This window comes from Ovis aries, chromosome 16 (assembly GCF_016772045.2).
Source record: "Ovis aries strain OAR_USU_Benz2616 breed Rambouillet chromosome 16, ARS-UI_Ramb_v3.0, whole genome shotgun sequence".
Classification (NCBI taxonomy): Eukaryota; Metazoa; Chordata; class Mammalia; order Artiodactyla; family Bovidae; genus Ovis; species Ovis aries.
Window position 1 is genome coordinate 37138351 of NC_056069.1, and position 18924 is coordinate 37157274.

Here is an 18924-nt window from a genome sequence, read left to right on the forward strand (position 1 = left end):
TTGTTTTTATCTGTAAAGCAGTTTTATAATTTTTTTCCCATTTCAGATTAGTAAAATAATAGAAAAACACTATAAATTATTGAACTAACCATTTCTTTTCTTGCAGAGACAAGTCTTTGTTAAAGACTTTTTAGTGTTGAAACCAGGAATTGCACCCCATCTCAACACTAGAATTCCTTAGGCCTCCTTTGTGTCAGATCAGAACTTCTTTTTTCTCCATATACCTTTAGAACCACCAGACACAATTTTATTTTTGTAGCCTGCAGTACTTCTGCTTGCCCATATGATGCCCCGTACGTTGTTATTTTAAATAAATGCTTTGTTTCTCATTTTATTTTTTGTAGATAATCCCACTGTTTCTGGCATGTCAGATATGGATTATCCCCTGCAAGGACCTGGCTTGCTGTCAGTACCCAACCTTCCAGACATCAGTTCCATCCGAAGAGTTCCTCTCCCACCTGAACTTGTTGAACAGTTTGGACGTATCCTATTCCTTTGTGTTAACTATTTAAAATATTTAAAAATTAGTGTTCTCATTATTACAGTATTTGTTTTGTGTCTAATTAGTGTTTCGTGTACAAGTTCATGTAAGGATTTTATTTAAAATACTTATAAGTACATGGGTAGTTTGCCATGTGCCTAGAAAATTTCATAATAAAATTGAATGTTGAAAATTGAGTCACATTTTAATTGTTCAGGGACATTGAGGAGAGTGAATTGTTTACCATTAATTCTGCATTTTTGAATGACGTATGGTAAGTTGATACTTTCCTATTAAGTAGGGTGGGAAAAGGAAGTTTTTCCTACCATGCTTTTTCAGTTCAAAGGCCAGTGGTTCTCCCCCACCCCATTTTAACATTTAAAACTGGGAAGTGGCTCTGAAAAATATTTAAGCAAAAAATTCCACGTATTTCCTTCTGAAAATACCCCCCAAAAAGTTTTTGGTGCGTTTTCACACTTAGGGGTATCTTAGTTTATTAGTGATTGCATTTCCAAGGATTACAATAAAAATCTACACCTAAGGGTATAAGAAACTGAAGTACTAATGCCTTCTTCATAGACTGAGAAGTTAGAGGAGATTTCTTATCTTCTAAAAGTAAGATTTTATTTGCTTTTCTTAAACGGTAGCATACCCTATACAAGGACTATAGAGTTATTTGCTAGGAAGCTTTTATAAAAATCACTCTGTAACTCTCATGGTAAAGACATCAAGATCCTGCATAAAAAATTTAAGACTTTCAAAAGTATGTTAATCTATTGAGGGTGAAAGGGTTTCATGCTTAAATATAATGTGACATAGAAAAGAAATGAAAAATTATGGAAAATGTAAAAATAAATAGAAAAATCGAGTAAATAAATAGAGTAAAATCTAATTGATATTTTCCCTTTAATTTTCATTGTCTCTCTGAGACTGTAAAATAGTGTTACTAAATATATGATACATCTTATCTTTCATTCTTCTCTTGCTTAGTTTCTTAATATTCTTTAATCCTCTGTTAATACAAGACATATTTCCTTTAATTAGAACATGATTTTGTTTTCACAGTTGTTTAATTGTCATATAATTACATAAATCTTGGTCTATTTTTCCATTTTTATGAGGATTATATATAGATTATCACCTAGCTATGACTTTAGCTTACCAAGTGTTTTTTTTTTTATCACTCTCTCATACAGTTGGAAAAACTGGTCCAGTAAAACAGTTTTTAATGTCAGCTCAATATTACTCAGAATCAATATTTTTTTAAAGTTAGTAATGGCAAAAACATTTGTTATTTTGTGTATGTTTTAAATGGCAGGTAGCCTATTTAGAAACAATAAATTATAAGTATTTCTGTCATACACTAGGGCTTTCATTAAACTCTTTGGAAATAACGGTTTCATTTGCTCTTTCTATTGAAGAATGAGTAGATCATGGTTTTTTAATTATGTAGATATATATGATTTTAAAACAAAATCTTTTGAAACAAGTTTGAGGAAGAGGGGTTGAAATTATTCTACCTTACATCCATACCACCTCAGACATGCAGTGTAACTGCATGATGGGCGTGTTCCCTCCCATCAGTAGAGCTTGGCTCACCATCGACAGTGACATATTCATGTGGAACTACGAAGATGGGTATGTATGTATGGCTGGTTTGCTTTAGCGTGATTAGAATTTAAATTATCTTTATTGCAACTAGTAGTCTACTCATTAGAAGCTGCCTGGCTTATCTTTCATCCAAGTCAGTACTTCTCAGTGTACATACTACCTGGGGATGGGGTTAAAATATGGATTATGTTATGGTCATTCTGAGTAAGACCTAGGGATCTGCATTTGTAACAAACTCCCAGGTGATGCCACTCTGAGTAGGAGTCTGTTTCCCAAACTGATACTTTGTAGTGAAGATAGTCTATCAGTGATTCTTTGAAGAGATGGTATGACTTTTTTCTTTTTTTGACAGTTTGAAAGACCTGTTTTCCCTGCATATCTATGTGGAGTGGCAAGATGTTAATTTATCTTAGCAGTTGTGTTGTTATTCTGTGGGCTTGACCCTGTGTAAATTAAATGTATATAAAAGGGTCTGAGTGAAGCCCCAAAGCATTCTTGTTTAAAGTTTATTGATCTGCTGCATTTTCTTTTTTTTGGCTGTGCTGGATCCATTGCTTCAAGGGCCTTTTCTTTAGATGCGGGGAACGGGGTCTTCTTTAGTTACAGTATGCTGGCTTCTCGTTGCAGTGGCTTCTCTTGTTGCAGAGTACAGGCCCTGGTGCATGTGGGCGGCAGTAGTTGCCACTCCCAGGTTCAGAGCACAGGCTCAGTCATTGTGGCGCCTGGGCTTCATTGCTCCATGGCGTGTGCGGTCTTCCCAGATCAGGGATCGAACCTGTGTCTCCTGCATTGGCTGATGGATTCTTTACCACTGAGCCACCAGGAAAGCCCTGATCTGAGTTTTACTCTTGGCCATTTGGAAAAAATTTTTGTCTTCCGTTTCTCCATCACATTATCTTTAGGTGAAAGGCGAGATAACCAGAGAAAGTTCTGTATATACAGTTGTTACTCTTGCTCCTGAGTAATTAATGTACTTGTTATAAACACACGTACAGTGTCATTGAATCAAAACATACTACTTGAGAACTTACAAGTTAACCAGTTTTGTTGGCTGTGTTTTTGTTTTCTTTCTTCTTTAAACTTTTCCTAGCTATTTTTATTGTTGAAATGGTATATGTCATAAGAGCAGTGATATAATATTGTGATTATTCTTCATGTATCATGCATGTTGCCACAGTTCGCTATATTACACATACGTATTCATTTTTGCACTAAAGAATAGAACCTCTTAATTTAGGCATTGATCTCTTCAAGGAAATCTTGAAAAAAATTACGAAATATATAGATGTGAGAATAATTTAGTTAAAGAGGGTTTTCATGTTAATGAAAATTTTTATATTTCTGTTGACATCTAACATACCCATTTAACAACTACATTAAGCCTATCATGGATCAGATACCATTGAGTGTTTGAACAGTAGTGAATAAGATAAGCGTAGTCCCTGCCCACATGGAAAGTCTAGTTCAGCCTTACTGTATATTCTTCTGAGAGGGTCTTCTTGCCCCTGCCACAGCAGTAGATTGCTGTTACTGGAGACTTGCAAACCTGGGGAGGATATTTGGAGTGGAAACCAGCATTCCCTCTTTTCATGGTTTATGTGTAGCTTTAGGCAGACCTTGTGCCTAGCCCTTGAAACTGAGACAGTTCTGTTTGCTGGTTCTATAGTCTTTTTTGTATATGTATATATTCTATAGTTTTAAAGAATATTATAAAAGCTTTTCTTCATGTATAACATGTTTTTCTTTTAATATTGACAGAGGAGACCTTGCCTATTTTGATGGACTTAGTGAGACTATTCTTGCTGTGGGGCTTGTGAAACCAAAACCTGGTAAGAATTAAAAATAAAAAGATGAAATTATGTTTGTATATCCTTGGATTCCGAATGTTTTAGGACTGTTGGAGATCATATTTTAGGTACTAAATTTCCTGTTGAAGGTTTGTTCTGAATTACTTCTAATTAGAAATATAAAATGGAGAAGGAAATGGCAACCCACTCCTATACTCTTGCCTGGAAAATCCCAGGGATGGGGGAGCCTGGTGGGCTGCCGTCTATGGGGTTGCACAGAGTCAGACACGACTGAAGCTACTTAGCGGCAGCAGAAATATAAAAAGTGATTAGGAATATTTAACAGTTTACTCACTCTATAGTATAAGTGAATCTGCCTTCAAAATTGTTAAATTCTTCAATTTTATCTTGCTTTTTGTTAGTCTTTCTTGATTTACCTGAAGGTTTTTGCGTTATACATTTTTCAGTAATTCCTGAATATAATGTAACAACCATTTTTAGTCTGTGTATTTTTTTAGTCCTGGTAGCCCATGGACGTGAGGACAGAGTACAGAATAAATCCTAAGAGAATTCACAAGCATTGTTTAACCTAAAACAAATTTCATCTTCAGTATGCTAGGTGTTTTATCATGGCTACTGACAAAAAGCAGAATTGATTGATTTAAATTTAATATACATCTCTTTAAAATACATCTCCCTACCAAAGGAAATAATAGATGAGATTTACATGTTTACAAGACCCTGGTAGGAATTTTTGAAGTGTAGTCATTTGAAATAGAGCCATTTTGAAATTATACTAATTCACGTAAATATGAACGTGCAGTTTGATGCACTGTTTTTATGTGATTGCATTGGACGTGTATTTCCCTTGCATAGAATTTTATAGCAGCCTTTACTGTGCTGTATGTTTCTGTATTTTGTTTCTTCATTGAAAAGCTTGTTCATATGAAAGTCAACAGCTATTCCTGCCCTCTATCGTAATAAATACTAATTATCCATCTTAAAACAGTAGTTAAACTTTGTTCTACTCAAATGTAATTTTCAGTACAAAATTGAAATGGTCTTTGATATGACAATAAAGGTGTTATCTTTGATAAATTTTCATACATTTCAAGCTCCTTTAAATCAGATTCTGAAATACTGGATATATTTTGAAGTCATTAAGTAAAAAGTCTGTCCTTCAGCTTTATTGATGTGAATCTTGAAACACAAAATTGTGACCTTTGTCCCCCTTGGTATTCATCAGTGAAAGTAAAACCAAGTGATGGTAGAAGCTTTGTTATGTTTTCTGACATTTAACACCCAAATAAATACATATACAGAGATGTCCATTATCATAATATAAGATACATTTGCTTTTATTCTTATCAGTGACACTAAATTTTGGATATTATAGTATTCAGTTCAGTTCAGTTCAGTTGCTCAGTCATGTCTGACTCTTTGTGACCCCATGAATCACAGCACGCCAGGCCTCCCTGTCCATCACTAACTCCCAGAATTCACTCAAACTCATGTTCATCGAGTAGGTGATGCCATACAGCCATCTCATCCTCCGTCGTCCCCTTCTCCTCCTGCCCCCAATCCCTCCCAGCATCCGGGTCTTTTCCAATGAGTCAACTCTTCGCATCAGGTGGCCAAAGTATTGGAATTTCAGCTTTAGCATCACTCCATCCAAAGAAATCCCAGGGCTGATCTCCTTTAGGATGGACTAGTTGGATCTCCTTGCAGTCCAAGGGACTCTCAAAAGTCTTCTCCAACACTACAGTTCAAAAGCATCAATTCTTTGGCGCTCAGCTTTCTTTATAGTCCAATTCTCACATCCATACATGACCACTGGAAAAACCATAGCCTTGACTAGACGGACCTTTGTTGGCAAAGTAATGTCTCTGCTTTTCAATACACTATCTAGGTTGGTCATAACTTTCCTTCCAAGGAGTAAGAGTCTTTTAATTTCATGGCTGCAATCACCATCTGCAGTGATTTTGGAGCCCCCAAAAATAAAGTCTGACACTGTTTCCACTGTTTCCCCATCTGTTTCCCATGAAGTGATGGGACCAGATGCCATGATCTTCGTTTTCTGAATGTTGAGCTTTAAGCCAACTTTTTCACTCTCCTCTTTCACTTTCATCAAGAGGCTTTTTAGTTCCTCTTCACTTTCTGCCATAAGGGTGGTGTCATCTGCATATCTGAGGTTATTGATATTTCTCCCAGCAATCTTGTTTCCAGCTTGTGCTTCCTCCAGCCCAGCGTTTCTCATGATGTACTCTGCATATAAGTTAAATAAGCAGGGTGACAATATACAGCCTTGATGTACTCCTTTTCCTATTTGGAACCAGTCTGTTGTTCCATGTCCAGTTCTAACTGTTGCTTCCTGACCTGCATACAGGTTTCTCAAGAGGCAGGTCAGGTGGTCTGGTATTCCCATCTCTGGAGAGTGATAATTATACATACCATTTCATACCACTCCAGACTTTTAAAATTTAAACAGTAGTTTAGCATGAATTAACATTTTAATATTTTGTGCTTGGTTTAATGCCTTCTCTGAATCTGAATTTATCTGGCTGTGATACTGAAACTTATTTGATTTATAAACTCATTTCTGTGTCTATGAATTTGACTATTCCATGAACTTCATATGGATGGAATTATGTAGTATTATCTTTTGTAACTGGCTTGTTTCACTTAGTATGATGTCCTCAAGGTTCATCACTATTGGAGCATATGTCAGGATTTCCTTTTTATGGCCTAGTACTATTCCGCTATATATACATACTGCATTTTGTTTATCCATTTATCAGTTGACAGTCACTTGAGTTGTTTCCACCATTTGGGTTTTGTGAATAGTGCTATGAACATAAATATAGAAGTGGAAATTTTTAATTTTAATAAACCTAAACTGTTTTATAATGTAACCCTCATTTGCTGCTGCTGCTGCTAAGTCACTTCAGTCATGTCTGACTCTGTGTGATCCCATGGACGGCAGCCCACCAGGCTCCCCCGTCCCTGGGACCCTTATTTAAATATCATTAGATACTGTAATGTTTGTTTCTAAGTTTTTTTTTTAACTACTATTTGCTTATTTAAATGATCACAGTAATGTTTTAGCATCAACATTAAATTAGATTCACACTTTTCATATACTAATCTATTGTGTTATTTCATCACTGAGTTGTATCCAATTCTTTGCTCATATTAAAAGTAACCATATTCTGTTAATACTTAAATGTTGGATATTTTCCAGAAAATAGTCCCTAACTCATGTTTACTTTATCTTAGGCATCTTTCAACCTCACGTACGACACCTCCTGGTTTTGGCAACCCCTGTGGATATAGTGATTCTTGGTCTCAGCTATACTAATTTGCAAACAGGTATAGCAACTCACATGTTGTGTTTTTTTAAATAATAATATGTTGCCCAATTTAATATTATAATTGACAGTTAATTTTTTTCAGTAAGTTAACTTTCTGAGCTATTTGCTCTTAGAAAAATAATACTTTCCTATAGATATAATATGTTTCAGATTGGTAACTCCACAAAAAAATTATTTTGGATTATTTGCCATGTTAATGTATCTTTGTAAAATGTCCAATATAAAAGAAAGGTAATAGAAGAGAAATAGTTGCCACTAGTAATTTTTCAATAATGCCTTCAATTTTTTTTTTAATTTAAGTGGCCATTTTAACATATGGAACACAGAAATATACTTTATTCTTTCCCTTAAAGTAAGACGCTATCAATTAATTTATTGCAAAAACATTCAGTGGTTTCTTTTGCATTCTAGTTACATTTTAGGTAAAATAATGTTGAATTTCAGAGACTCCAATGAATGAATATTGGGAGGGTAAAAGATAAAAAAAATAATTAAATGATTATTACTGCCATATCCCTAGGCTTTTTTTTTTTTTTGCAAAATTTAATACTTTGGTTTATTTTTTTGTTTGATATTTTACTATGTTTCCTATATGTATGCTATATATTTTATATATGTTATATATACATACTGATGGTTGTATTTTAACATGAATTATAAAATTGTTTATATCAGACTATAGTAATTTTAAAATGTACATTTTACATACATTCTTGAAGTTTTTTAGCGTATCATGAACTCAGTAAGAACATTAATTCTGAAGACAATACACTGGTTGTGTTAAACTTTTAAAGAGTTCGTAAAGTGATTCCTATATTCTCCCTTTAAAAATATAGGTTCTGGAGTTCTCAATGACAGTATGTGTGGTGGAATGCAGTTGCTTCCAGATCCCTTATATTCTCTTCCTACTGATAATACCTACCTTTTAACAATAACTTCCACTGATAATGGCAGAATTTTCTTGGCTGGAAAGGATGGCTGTTTATATGAAGTAGCATATCAAGTAAGTCTGACATTTATTTTAAACATGTTTTTTTCCCTCCCTCTTGATGGGTTATGGATTGATAAGCTTTTGTCTTTATTTTCTAATTATATAAGTACATTAATATATTCTTATGAAAGTGGTCAAACATACAGTTTAAGTTGTAGTCCTTCACGGCTACACTCTACCTATAAATAAAACCCAGTCCTCTCCCCAGAGGTAACAGCCATTATTAATTCTTTATATGTTTTATATATGATGTAGAACATGATATATAAGATCTTTGAGTACTGGAGTGGGTTGGCATTACCTTCTCTGTTTGAATACCTATAAATATGTTTTTAAATATCTATGCGTATGTATTTGTGTGTATACACATGTACAAACATATAGTGTGCTTCTGTATATGTTTTTACTTGAATTATTGCTTATGTTTTGTTTCATAATTAACATTTTTCTTTTTTTTCTTCGTTGTTTTTTTGCCAAGTCACATGGCTTGCGGGATCTTAGTTTCCCAGTCAGGGAGTAAAACCAGCCCCAGCAGCCAAAGTGCCCGAGTTCTAACTACTACCCCGCCAGGGAAATTCCCATAATTGGCTTTTTTCATTTAATTTTGTCTTGAAAGTCTTTCCTTGTCAGTATCTGGTAGATAGAGAGATGTTACCCTTTGTGATTGGTGCATGATTGTCCATAAAGTGAATGTACATGATTTATATAACAGCTCTTTTCTTGATGGAATTCTAGGTTTTTATTACATGTTTCATAAATAATGATATAATAAGTGTTCTTCTGCAAGCCTCCTTGAACAGATGTGTAGATATTTTCTGGTATGGAGACTTAGAATTCTAATACTTGTGTTGTCATGTATATGTATTTCAGCTTTTATGTTTTCCTTATTCCCTGTTAGGAGTTGTAGACTCTGATTGTATCCCTTTCCCCTCTCTCCTCACTGTAACACTGGTATTTTCAAACTTACTAACTTTGACCTATCCGAAGAAAATTGTGTTTTTATTACTAGCTGGGTTGTGCATCTTTTCATGTGTTTTTGGTCATTTGTGTTCTCTCTACTCTGAAATGTCTTTGCTCCAGTTGCTTCCCCCCCCCCCCACTTTAACTATATTGTTGCCTTTTTCATAAGTTAAAGGGTAGGAAACTGACATGACAAATGTTCTCATAGTCATACAGCTAATTCATGGCAGAGATAGGATTAGAACTGAGGTTAGTTTTTTATGTTACATTGTATCTCTTCCTTACCCAATTTCTCTTGGTTTTGTTCCCTTTACAGAAAAGTTCTGTTACAGATTTAAGGATGGCAAAACTGGATGATTGAGGGGCTGACTGTAGATTATGATGGTGGTGGCTACTATTTTTTAAATTTCCATTTAGCAATAGTGGGAAGAGATAAAAATACCTCTATCCTATGTACTTTTGACACTTATTAACTATGGCTATTATTTCCTTGCTTGCTTTCAGATAGAAACTTTTAAGATAAAGTGAATTTACTAACATGGCAGTGTTGAGGTTGTTGGAATAGACATAGCTGCTTTAATTGAGAGCAGTGATTTTAGCTAAATACATTAAAATATTTTTAATTACAGTACTAAGCTCAGCACTTTGAGTAGTATGTCTTTATTTACAGTTACTGGCATTTCACTAAGGTTTGAGAATGCTTATAAACAGGTATATAGTAGTTGCTGTGATGGGGGTACCTACCTACATTTACAAGTCTTGCATTTTTATCTTTTAAGGCAGAAGCAGGTTGGTTTAGCCAGAGATGCAGGAAAATAAACCACTCAAAGAGCCCACTTTCTTTCCTTGTTCCTTCATTACTGCAGTTCACATTCTCAGAAGATGGTAAGTTGAAAATAAATATGGCAAACAATTTTAACAAATCATTGACCTAACATTTTCTTAAAGAAATTCTCAATCTTAATTGAAACAGCCCTTATTAAATAGTTTGTTGTATATTTATATGCTCTTTTAAAGGGAGAAGGGATGATGAAACATAGAGACAGCATGAGTTTTATTCCCAAATTCCTATAAATGTAGCACCTTAGAACATGTATCTACTACAGCTATGTGTACTTAAACCAACCATAACTCTCTCTCTATGTGAGAGAGTTAAACATTCAGACATTTAATACATGTTTTGCCCCCTCTGAAAGAAATTCCCAGCAGAAAATGAGTATATCTGAGTTTTTAATGAGAGATGTAGTCAGGTAAAGTAATTTTAAAATGCTTCAGTAAGATAAGATAAAAGCACCTAAAAATGTTAATATGACTGAATTTTTAAATTATTTTAAACAATGACATATTAGAAATTTCTGGAAGGAATAAACCAGGTAGAACTATTTTACTTGTTTTTAGCAGATAGTAAACTAAACGTTCATTAAATGTTTGTTAAAGGAAGGAATAATTTGAAACCTGGTTTTGGTTTGGCTTAAAAAATTAATTTAGAAGACAGAAAAACTTATTTATGATGCTGTTAGCCCAGTCACAGTATTTGATATTTGCCCCCCCCCTTTTTTTTTTTTTTTTTACATGATGTCTGACCTAAATGCTTCCTAACTTTGCTCTGGTGCAACTTTCCTAAGACTCAACTATAAAACAGCAGTTTTAATTTGCTGTAAGCAGCTACTGTGTTTGATTTATTAATTGCTGGGATTTTTTTTTTTCATTTTATTTTAGATCCTATTGTTCAAATTGCAGTTGATAATTCAAGAAATATTTTATATACACGATCTGAGAAAGGAGTCATACAGGTAAGATTAATATTTTGCCGGCATATAAAAGCAGAAGAACATCCCTATTTTTAAGAAAGAAGACCTAGTCCCTCTTGGCTTTTCTTATGAAGTGTGTGCTTTAAAAAAAAAAATCCCAAACCACTTCTTAGGGCATTAATTTTATGAAATTGTAAATCTCTGAATGTTTTCCTACCTATATGAAGTAGCAGAATTAAAGGATTCCTAAAAAGGAAAAGTTTATTAAAAAGATCATTTGTAAAATGTATACAGTTTATAATCATGTTTAAGTGGGTATAATTTTTTATTCACAGGTGTATGATTTGGGCCATGATGGACAAGGAATGAACAGAGTTGCCTCAGTGTCACAGAATTCTATTGTCTCTGCTGCTGGTAATATTGCTAGGTAATATGTAACTTATTGTCAGACATTTTATTTGTGGGCAAATCGATATTAGTTATATGCAGTATACTAAAACTACTCCCTCTTCAAAATATCTCTAGAAGGTAAGGAATGTGGGAGGAAATGACATTCTATTTTATGTTTGAAACAGTTCTTAGAGATGCTTCCTTTTGTTCTTAAGTTGGATGGTTTGAAACATAAGGTGGACTGGTTTTTCAGTGAAAAGGACACCTTGACCTGTGTTTTTCCTTGGGGTTTTAAATTATGCTCTGAATGGTCTGTGCAGGCATTACAGATATTAGTGACTAGGAAACCAGAAATCTCAAAGTGCGTCCCTGTTTGTAAATACTCCACCCTTTTAACACATCTACATCGTAGCTTCGTTGGTCTGATAAGTGACGCATGTACCATTTGGGAACACAGAATTTCAGAATTGTGTTACACCCACTGCCTTCTTGGGGAAATTGAAACTAAGAGCTGTTGCAATTTGCCTGAGGTCTAAACTCCTAAATAAGTGCTGGGACCCAGCCAAAAAGCCATGTCTTCAGACACTGTACACTGCTGTTTGCACCTGTCGCAACTGACTTAGCTGCAGAAATTTTCTTCGCAGAATACCTCCCTTTTCAGCTTCTGTTGTCTGTGTGCCTGAGTCACTGCTGCAGTCAGGTATCCTGGTGATAGCATGGTTTCTTTGCTCCTCAATGACCAAGAAATTCTTTAGGCAGACAATTTAAAAGGAAGAGTTTTCTTTTTTTCCCCAGTTTTTTTTGAGAGAGTTTTTCACATCCACAGAAAAATGAAAAAAATAGCATGATAAACACTGATGATATACCCTTTATCCAAATGTACCAGCTGCTAACATTTCGCTTCATTTGCTCACTGTTTTGACCTATATGGGGGCTTCCCAGGTAGCACTACTAGTAAAGAACCCACCTGCCAATGCAGAAGACGCAAGTTCGATCCTTGGGTGGGGAAGATCCCCTGAAGGAGGAAACGGCAACCCACTCCAATATTCTTGCCTGGAGAGTCCCATGGGCAGAGGAACCTGGTGGACTACAGTCCATTGGGTTGCAAAGAGTCAGATAGGACTGAGCATGTGCGCACACACACACAAACAGACACATACACATGACCTATATATATGACTTTCATCCTTAGGTCCTTCACTTTCCATATCCTAAGCTCTTATATACTGTATTATCATTACCACATCTAAAAAAAATCAATAATTTTATAATGTTCTAATTGTATAGTTCATATTAAAAGTAGTCTCCCACATCTTTCATAGCTGTTGTTCTTTACATTTTTCTCCACATTCAGTCATAGCTCATGAGCTAAATTCGTCACTAGTTTGTCTCTTTAATATAAAACAGACGTCTTACTGCCCTTTTCAAGTGTTAACATTTAGAAGGGAGGGACAGGAAAGTTACTAGTAGCATATCCCAGTTTCTGAATCTGTCTTATTTTCCCCTTATTTATAGATTCAGGGTAATACTGTTTTAACTAGTATTACATGATGTGAACATCGTAGAGCATTACATTGAGGCACATAATACCAGTTTTTTTTTTTTCCAGTTTTCCTATTGATTGATTAACACTTGATTAAGATGGTATTCACCAGAGCTCTCCATTATAAAGGTTCACTTGTTCCCCTTTGCAATGATATTTTGATGCTCTAAGAACAATTTGTTGAACCACTTACCAGTGGACTTAGCCTTCTCTTATGGTCTTTGAAAAAAGGATTACTCTTAACATTGTTAGTATGAAAAACACAGAATTGAGGGTTTTTGTTAGTTCTTGCTGCTGTTGCATTGCTTTCTAAAAACTAGTCTTAAACTATTTTAGCATATTTAGACATGTAAGAATCCTGGTGGAATGTGTTCCTGGTAATTTAGCAGATACATTTAAAACATAAAGTTCAGCTTTTCTTTCTTCTAGGACTATAGATCGTTCTGTTTTTAAACCAATTGTTCAAATAGCAGTGATTGAAAACTCCGAATCGCTGGACTGTCAGTTACTGGCTGTCACACATGCAGGTATGTTGTTTTATTTATTTGTGTGCTATTGCTGCGATAACTACAGTCTTCAGGTTTGGAAATGTATGACTAGAAATGTGTTTCTATTTCTGTATCAGTTTTGTCAAGCTGTATTAATAATTCATAAAATGAAGGCTTTTGAAAAATCAGAAGATTCCTCAGGCTCTGTCTTCTGATTTTATGGCTGTAACACCAGGCCTGAAAGGTAAAGTGGCTAATACTTAGTGACAGAGTCTGGTCTTAAAGTTGTAGACTCTTTCTGGTGAAATGTGTTAATTTATCTCCCAGTGCCAAGTGGTGGTGTCTTAGAAACCACTCCAGCTAGTAGAGTGCTTGGTGATTTAAGATCAGTCAGGAAAATGAGATGTGACTTTAACAGAATTCTGTTTTTCTATGAAGTTGTTTCAATACCATGTGTACCTTGTATCTTTTATTTCCTGTTAATGATGGATAATTTTATTCCATGATGAGGTGTAAGGCTGTATTTCAGCACTTGTCCATTCAGACAGCCATTGGCACGACCAAATACATTGACACTGGTCCACGTCCGCCTACCTCCTGGATTCTCTGCCTCTTCAACTGTGGAAAAGCCTTCAAAAGTACATAAAGCTCTTTATAGTAAAGGTAAATTCTGAAATACTGTCAGATGGAATATTAGATGCTTAAAGTTTTTAAAATTAGATTGCCTTGTGAGGCATTTGAAAATAACAAGGAAACTTCCAATAAAATTCAGAAAATTTTGGATTTTTTTATCTGTTTCTTTTTAATTAGCTTTTATTTCAAATTTTATAAATGTCCGTTTTTTCATCGACATATGACATGCATATATATATAAATACTGTAGTTTTTAATATAAGTACTTTTTAAGTTGTTTGGAACTTTAAAAGTACTTGTATATGAACTCACTGGTCAAAATCAGTGTTATATCCATTGTAACAGACTTTGAACTTTGTTTTTTCAGGATGGTTAGGAAAACTCAAATGACTTTTCTGATACCATTTTTCCATATCTTCATGGATATGGAGAATTTTGCATCCAGGAATATGAAATTTTGATGATGAACTCCTGGATTCATAATTTAAAAATGAGATTCTAGTTAAACATCAAAACTAGAAAAACCTGTGTGTGCTTTTCTCCAATGTGAGAAAGCATTTGTTAGTTTATTTTGATTTTATAATAATTTTAAAGCCTTTTTTATACTTATTCTACTGTGTCTTCTAATATTTTATTTTTCAACACCCAAATGAAACTTGCCTTTACAAATGGAATTTTTTCAAATACATTGTAACATGCAGCTTCATAGCATATTATTGAGATACAATTTTTACATACCATAAAATTTAGCCTTTTAAAGTGTACATTCTGATAGGGTTTAGATTATTCACAGAAGTTGTATAACCATCACTATTATCTAATTTCATAATGTTTTCATCACTCCTAATGTTTCATCATTAGCAGTCACTCTGCTGCTAATGGGTAAAGAGTTCCTAATAAGAAGTCCTTTTGCCATCCTTATGCCAATATCCCACTGTGATTACTATTGCTTTGTCATAAGTTTTAAAATTCCCATTTCAACATTTTTTTTTTCAAGATTCTTTCTAGAACTCTTTGTCATATAAATTTTAGAATCAGTCTGTCAATTCTGCAACTGAAAAAAAGCAGATGGGATTTTGATTGTTGAAAATATAGATCAATTTGGGGGGTATTCCCATCCTATAAATATTGCCTTCAAATCCATAAATGTAGGATATCTTTCTATTATACCCCCTTTAATTTTTATAGTAATGTGTAAGAAACTATACAAATTTTGCACTTCTTCAATGTATTTCTAAGTATTATTTTTGATGCCATCATAAACAGAATTAAGTTTTAAAGCTAGAAATCTATTGAGGGAAAATGTGGTTTCAGTTATGTGCATGATACAATCAAATTTCAGTTTTTCAAACCTTATACACTAATTTTAAGAAAACATTTTCTTGCTACTTGATATAAACTGTTCTCAATTTCTTACAAGGTAGTTACATAGCTTAATAATTAATTAGGATCCCATCACCTATAGTCAGCCAATGGATTCAAGGTTAATATCACTAAACTCAGAATGAAGGGAGCGAATTAGTGGATGGAATTGGAACTGGTACATTTATCTCTGCCATTCCACTAGTAACTTCATCATTTTTATTCATGGAGTATTTGAATTAACCAGTAAATGAACTCTATTTCACTGAATATTACATACCATTGACTGTAAGTCAACAATTTTTTATGTACCAAATACTTTTTTAAAATATAATAATTAATAAGCTTATTGTAAACATATACTAACTTTAGAAATGTACAAATAAGTTGTATTTATCTGAAAAAAATAATGTTTACAGTCTAGAACATTTAGTGATGCTACCCTAGCACTGATTATATGTCCTTTTAGAGGATTTATTTTTTGTTTATTTTGTAACTTATTTACTTATAAAGATTAATATGTATATTTATGTATCCATACTAATGTTACTAACATTGTTACGATTATTGTGGAGGTGTATTTGACATCCTATAATGAGATTTTATGTATTAAACTTTTAGGTATTCTGCTGATGGCAGCCTCAGAAAATGAAGATAATGATATTTTGTGGTGTGTCAACCATGATACATTTCCTTTCCAAAAGCCAATGATGGAAACTCAAGTGAGTTATCTTGAGAGATTTTAAAGAATGTTTTACATAATTTTAAATGAAAAACAAAATTGTGAGAAGCTTTATCTTTTAATTTATTACTGTTTGCTTCTAATAATCTTATATGATTAGCAGTCTTACTGAAAAGAAGTATATACTGTTAGTTCTTTGTTTTTCCTAAGATGAGAAGTCAGTATGGTACTCAGTAAAAAAAATCTTTAAAGAAAACATTAGAACCCATTTAGAATATTTTTATAAGGTACCTGAAAATACCTACATCTTTCTGAAATTATCTTTGTCCCATTTGAATATATTATATTTTTAGTTATTATGTGACCATCTATTTTAGTTATGACTTAGAATTTTATTCTTATGATCTCTTAATTGTAGTTCCATCTAAATATTTAATTTTTTTCTTTTAATTATAGAAAATTTCAAACATGCAAAAATAGAATGGTAAACTGAACCCCACATTAAGGAATTACCCCTTCACTCCATCTTGTTTGATCTCTTTTTCCCACATATACAAATGTATATACACAAACACATAATTGTGTTTTAAAAGTAAATATTAGCACATACTCCATGAAGTCAATGGAGAGGTCCTGGGAGAAAGATGTGGCCCCGCCTATCCTGGCCCAGCCCCACACCTGGGCCACTCATCCCAGCCCAGAAGGTGCTGAGAAGAGGCCAGAGTGCTCACTCCTCTGAGTGTCCCCTGTTCCACTTCCGTCTGTCCTCCTAGATGACCTCGCATAGCTCTTATAACCTGCACCTGGAGGCTGCTGATCAAAGCAGATCTACCAACCCCCACTAGGGTCTGAATGTCTGAGAGTCTTTTTGGAGCCATCTCTTTAAAGGCATTTTGGCTCTAGTTGTCACTGGCTGCTTTTGGTTATTCTCAAACTGAATCCTTTTGTCAGAGGAAGTGGGAAAAGGTGTGTGTAGATGGCTGGAGGAAGACCGCAATCCTGGGAAGGGGGAACATGGTTTGAATGGGCTCTTCCAAGTTTCTGACGTGGCCTAAGCAACTGGGGTAAAGGCAGGTAGGTATAGAGACAAGGAGCACCTTTCTCAAATTCTTTTCTTTATCTTTTAGGGTTTACTGAGCACATAGTGTATGCCTCATTCTGTGATAGACTGTAAGGATTCAGAACTCAGGAAGATATAAACCCTGTCTTGATGGGAGCACAGTGTTAGGGGCTGCAGGTTTGAAATCTGGCTCCTTTCTTTCAGGGCAGTGACTCAAAGGATTTAATATGTCTCTGGCCCTCAATTTCCTCATCTGTAGTAGTTTTAATATTAGTGGTACCTACCTCTATGGGGTGAAAGTGGGATTAAATGAGCTCATGTGTTCAGGGTGCTCAAAATGCTACCTGGCACATAGGAAGTACTCAATAAATGTTAGCTATTATTTGTTTTTGTTTTTGAAGTAGGTACTATACATCCCATAGTGGCTCAGATGGTAAAGCATCTACCTACAATGCTGGAGACCTGGGTTCGATCCCTGGGTCGGGAAGATCTGGAGAAGGAAATGGCAACCCACTCCAGTACTCTTGCCTGGAAAATTCCTTGGATGGAGGAGCCTGGTAGGCTACAGTTCATGGGGTCGCAAAGAGTCGGACACGACTGAGCAACTTCAATGTCAATACATCATGTCACTTCACCTGTATACTTGAGTTCTCAAACAAACGTGGACTTAAAAAACAAATGTAAATATAGCTCATGAACATTAATAATCAAATTCTGGTCTCTCCAATACAGCTATAAAAGACATTAGGACAATGGAAAAATTCTGTATTGACTGGGCATTAGATTGTATTAGAGAAATGTTAATATTCTTACATGTAGGAATAGTTTTATGGTTATGTAAGAGGACATCCTTATTTTTAAGAGATGCATGCAAATATATAAATATTTAGTGGTGACATGATAGTCATAACTTTCAAATAGTTCAGTAATTCAAAAAATATAGAAAGAGAGAAGAAACCAAATATGGCAAAATGCTATCAATTGTTGAATCTGGGTATCAGGCATATGGACATACAGTGTACTTTCAACATTTTATTGATGCTTTAAATTTTTTATAATAAAATATTTTAGAAGACCAAGATACTTTTTAAAAAAGAATATCTTAGTTTAGAAAGCAAATATAACTTCAGAAGAGAGCAAAACCATGGGTCAGGAAATTTGAGCAATGAACCTAAGTGTAGATCAGTTCACCCTGGAAAGAAGGTAGAAGGTATATAGTCTTTGGTTATTGAAAAAATTGTAGTTATAGTATATACTATATGTAGTTTATCTTAAGAAAAATTTGCCGTTTTCTTCTAGTATGTAAAGATTATTTACTATCATAGAAGATGCTCAATCAAAATAAAAGGTATTAAAAAATTAAATACTGACTTTTGAGAATATTCATCCTAATGTATTGTTAGATTATTAAATCCTACATTTACTCAAAGACTGTATCCTTTTTAGAAGATTTTGCTTTATGTAACTTTAATTATATGTATACAAAACTTTATTTCTTCTACATAGATGACTACTCGTGTTGATGGTCATTCCTGGGCTCTTTCTGCAATAGATGAGTTGAAAGTAGATAAGATTATCACACCCTTAAATAAGGATCATATTCCAATAACTGACTCACCAGTTGTTGTACAGCAGCACATGTTGCCTCCCAAGAAGTTTGTTCTCCTCTCAGCACAGGTATGTGCATATCCTCTTAAGGTAGAGACAAAAAGAAGCCGTATTTAATGTTTTTGTCAAAGTATTCTACAATAGTTGCTTAATAGAGTCATTTACTTAAGCACTTAGGAATGTTTACTCTTAAAATATTCTTAAGG

At 34.2% G+C, this 18924-nt stretch overlaps 1 protein-coding gene across 8 annotated transcripts in view; it reads left to right on the forward strand.

Annotated features, from left to right (window-relative positions):
• NUP155 (nucleoporin 155) overlaps positions 1–18924 on the forward strand; it is a 54994-nt gene that overhangs the window by 3074 nt on the left and 32996 nt on the right. For all 8 annotated transcript variants that reach the window (XR_009596795.1, XR_009596794.1, XR_009596793.1 and 5 more), the window contains exons 2-13: positions 345–482; positions 2023–2119; positions 3851–3921; positions 7156–7248; positions 8087–8253; positions 9981–10086; positions 10921–10994; positions 11288–11379; positions 13315–13412; positions 13884–14036; positions 15990–16090; positions 18617–18787. Coding sequence is in view for 5 of the 8 variants with exons in the window: in XM_042233844.2 (XP_042089778.1) it covers positions 345–482; positions 2023–2119; positions 3851–3921; positions 7156–7248; positions 8087–8253; positions 9981–10086; positions 10921–10994; positions 11288–11379; positions 13315–13412; positions 13884–14036; positions 15990–16090; positions 18617–18787 (1361 nt within the window). In the remaining 3 variants the exon portion in view is untranslated. The remainder of the gene's footprint in view (positions 1–344; positions 483–2022; positions 2120–3850; positions 3922–7155; positions 7249–8086; positions 8254–9980; positions 10087–10920; positions 10995–11287; positions 11380–13314; positions 13413–13883; positions 14037–15989; positions 16091–18616; positions 18788–18924) is intronic.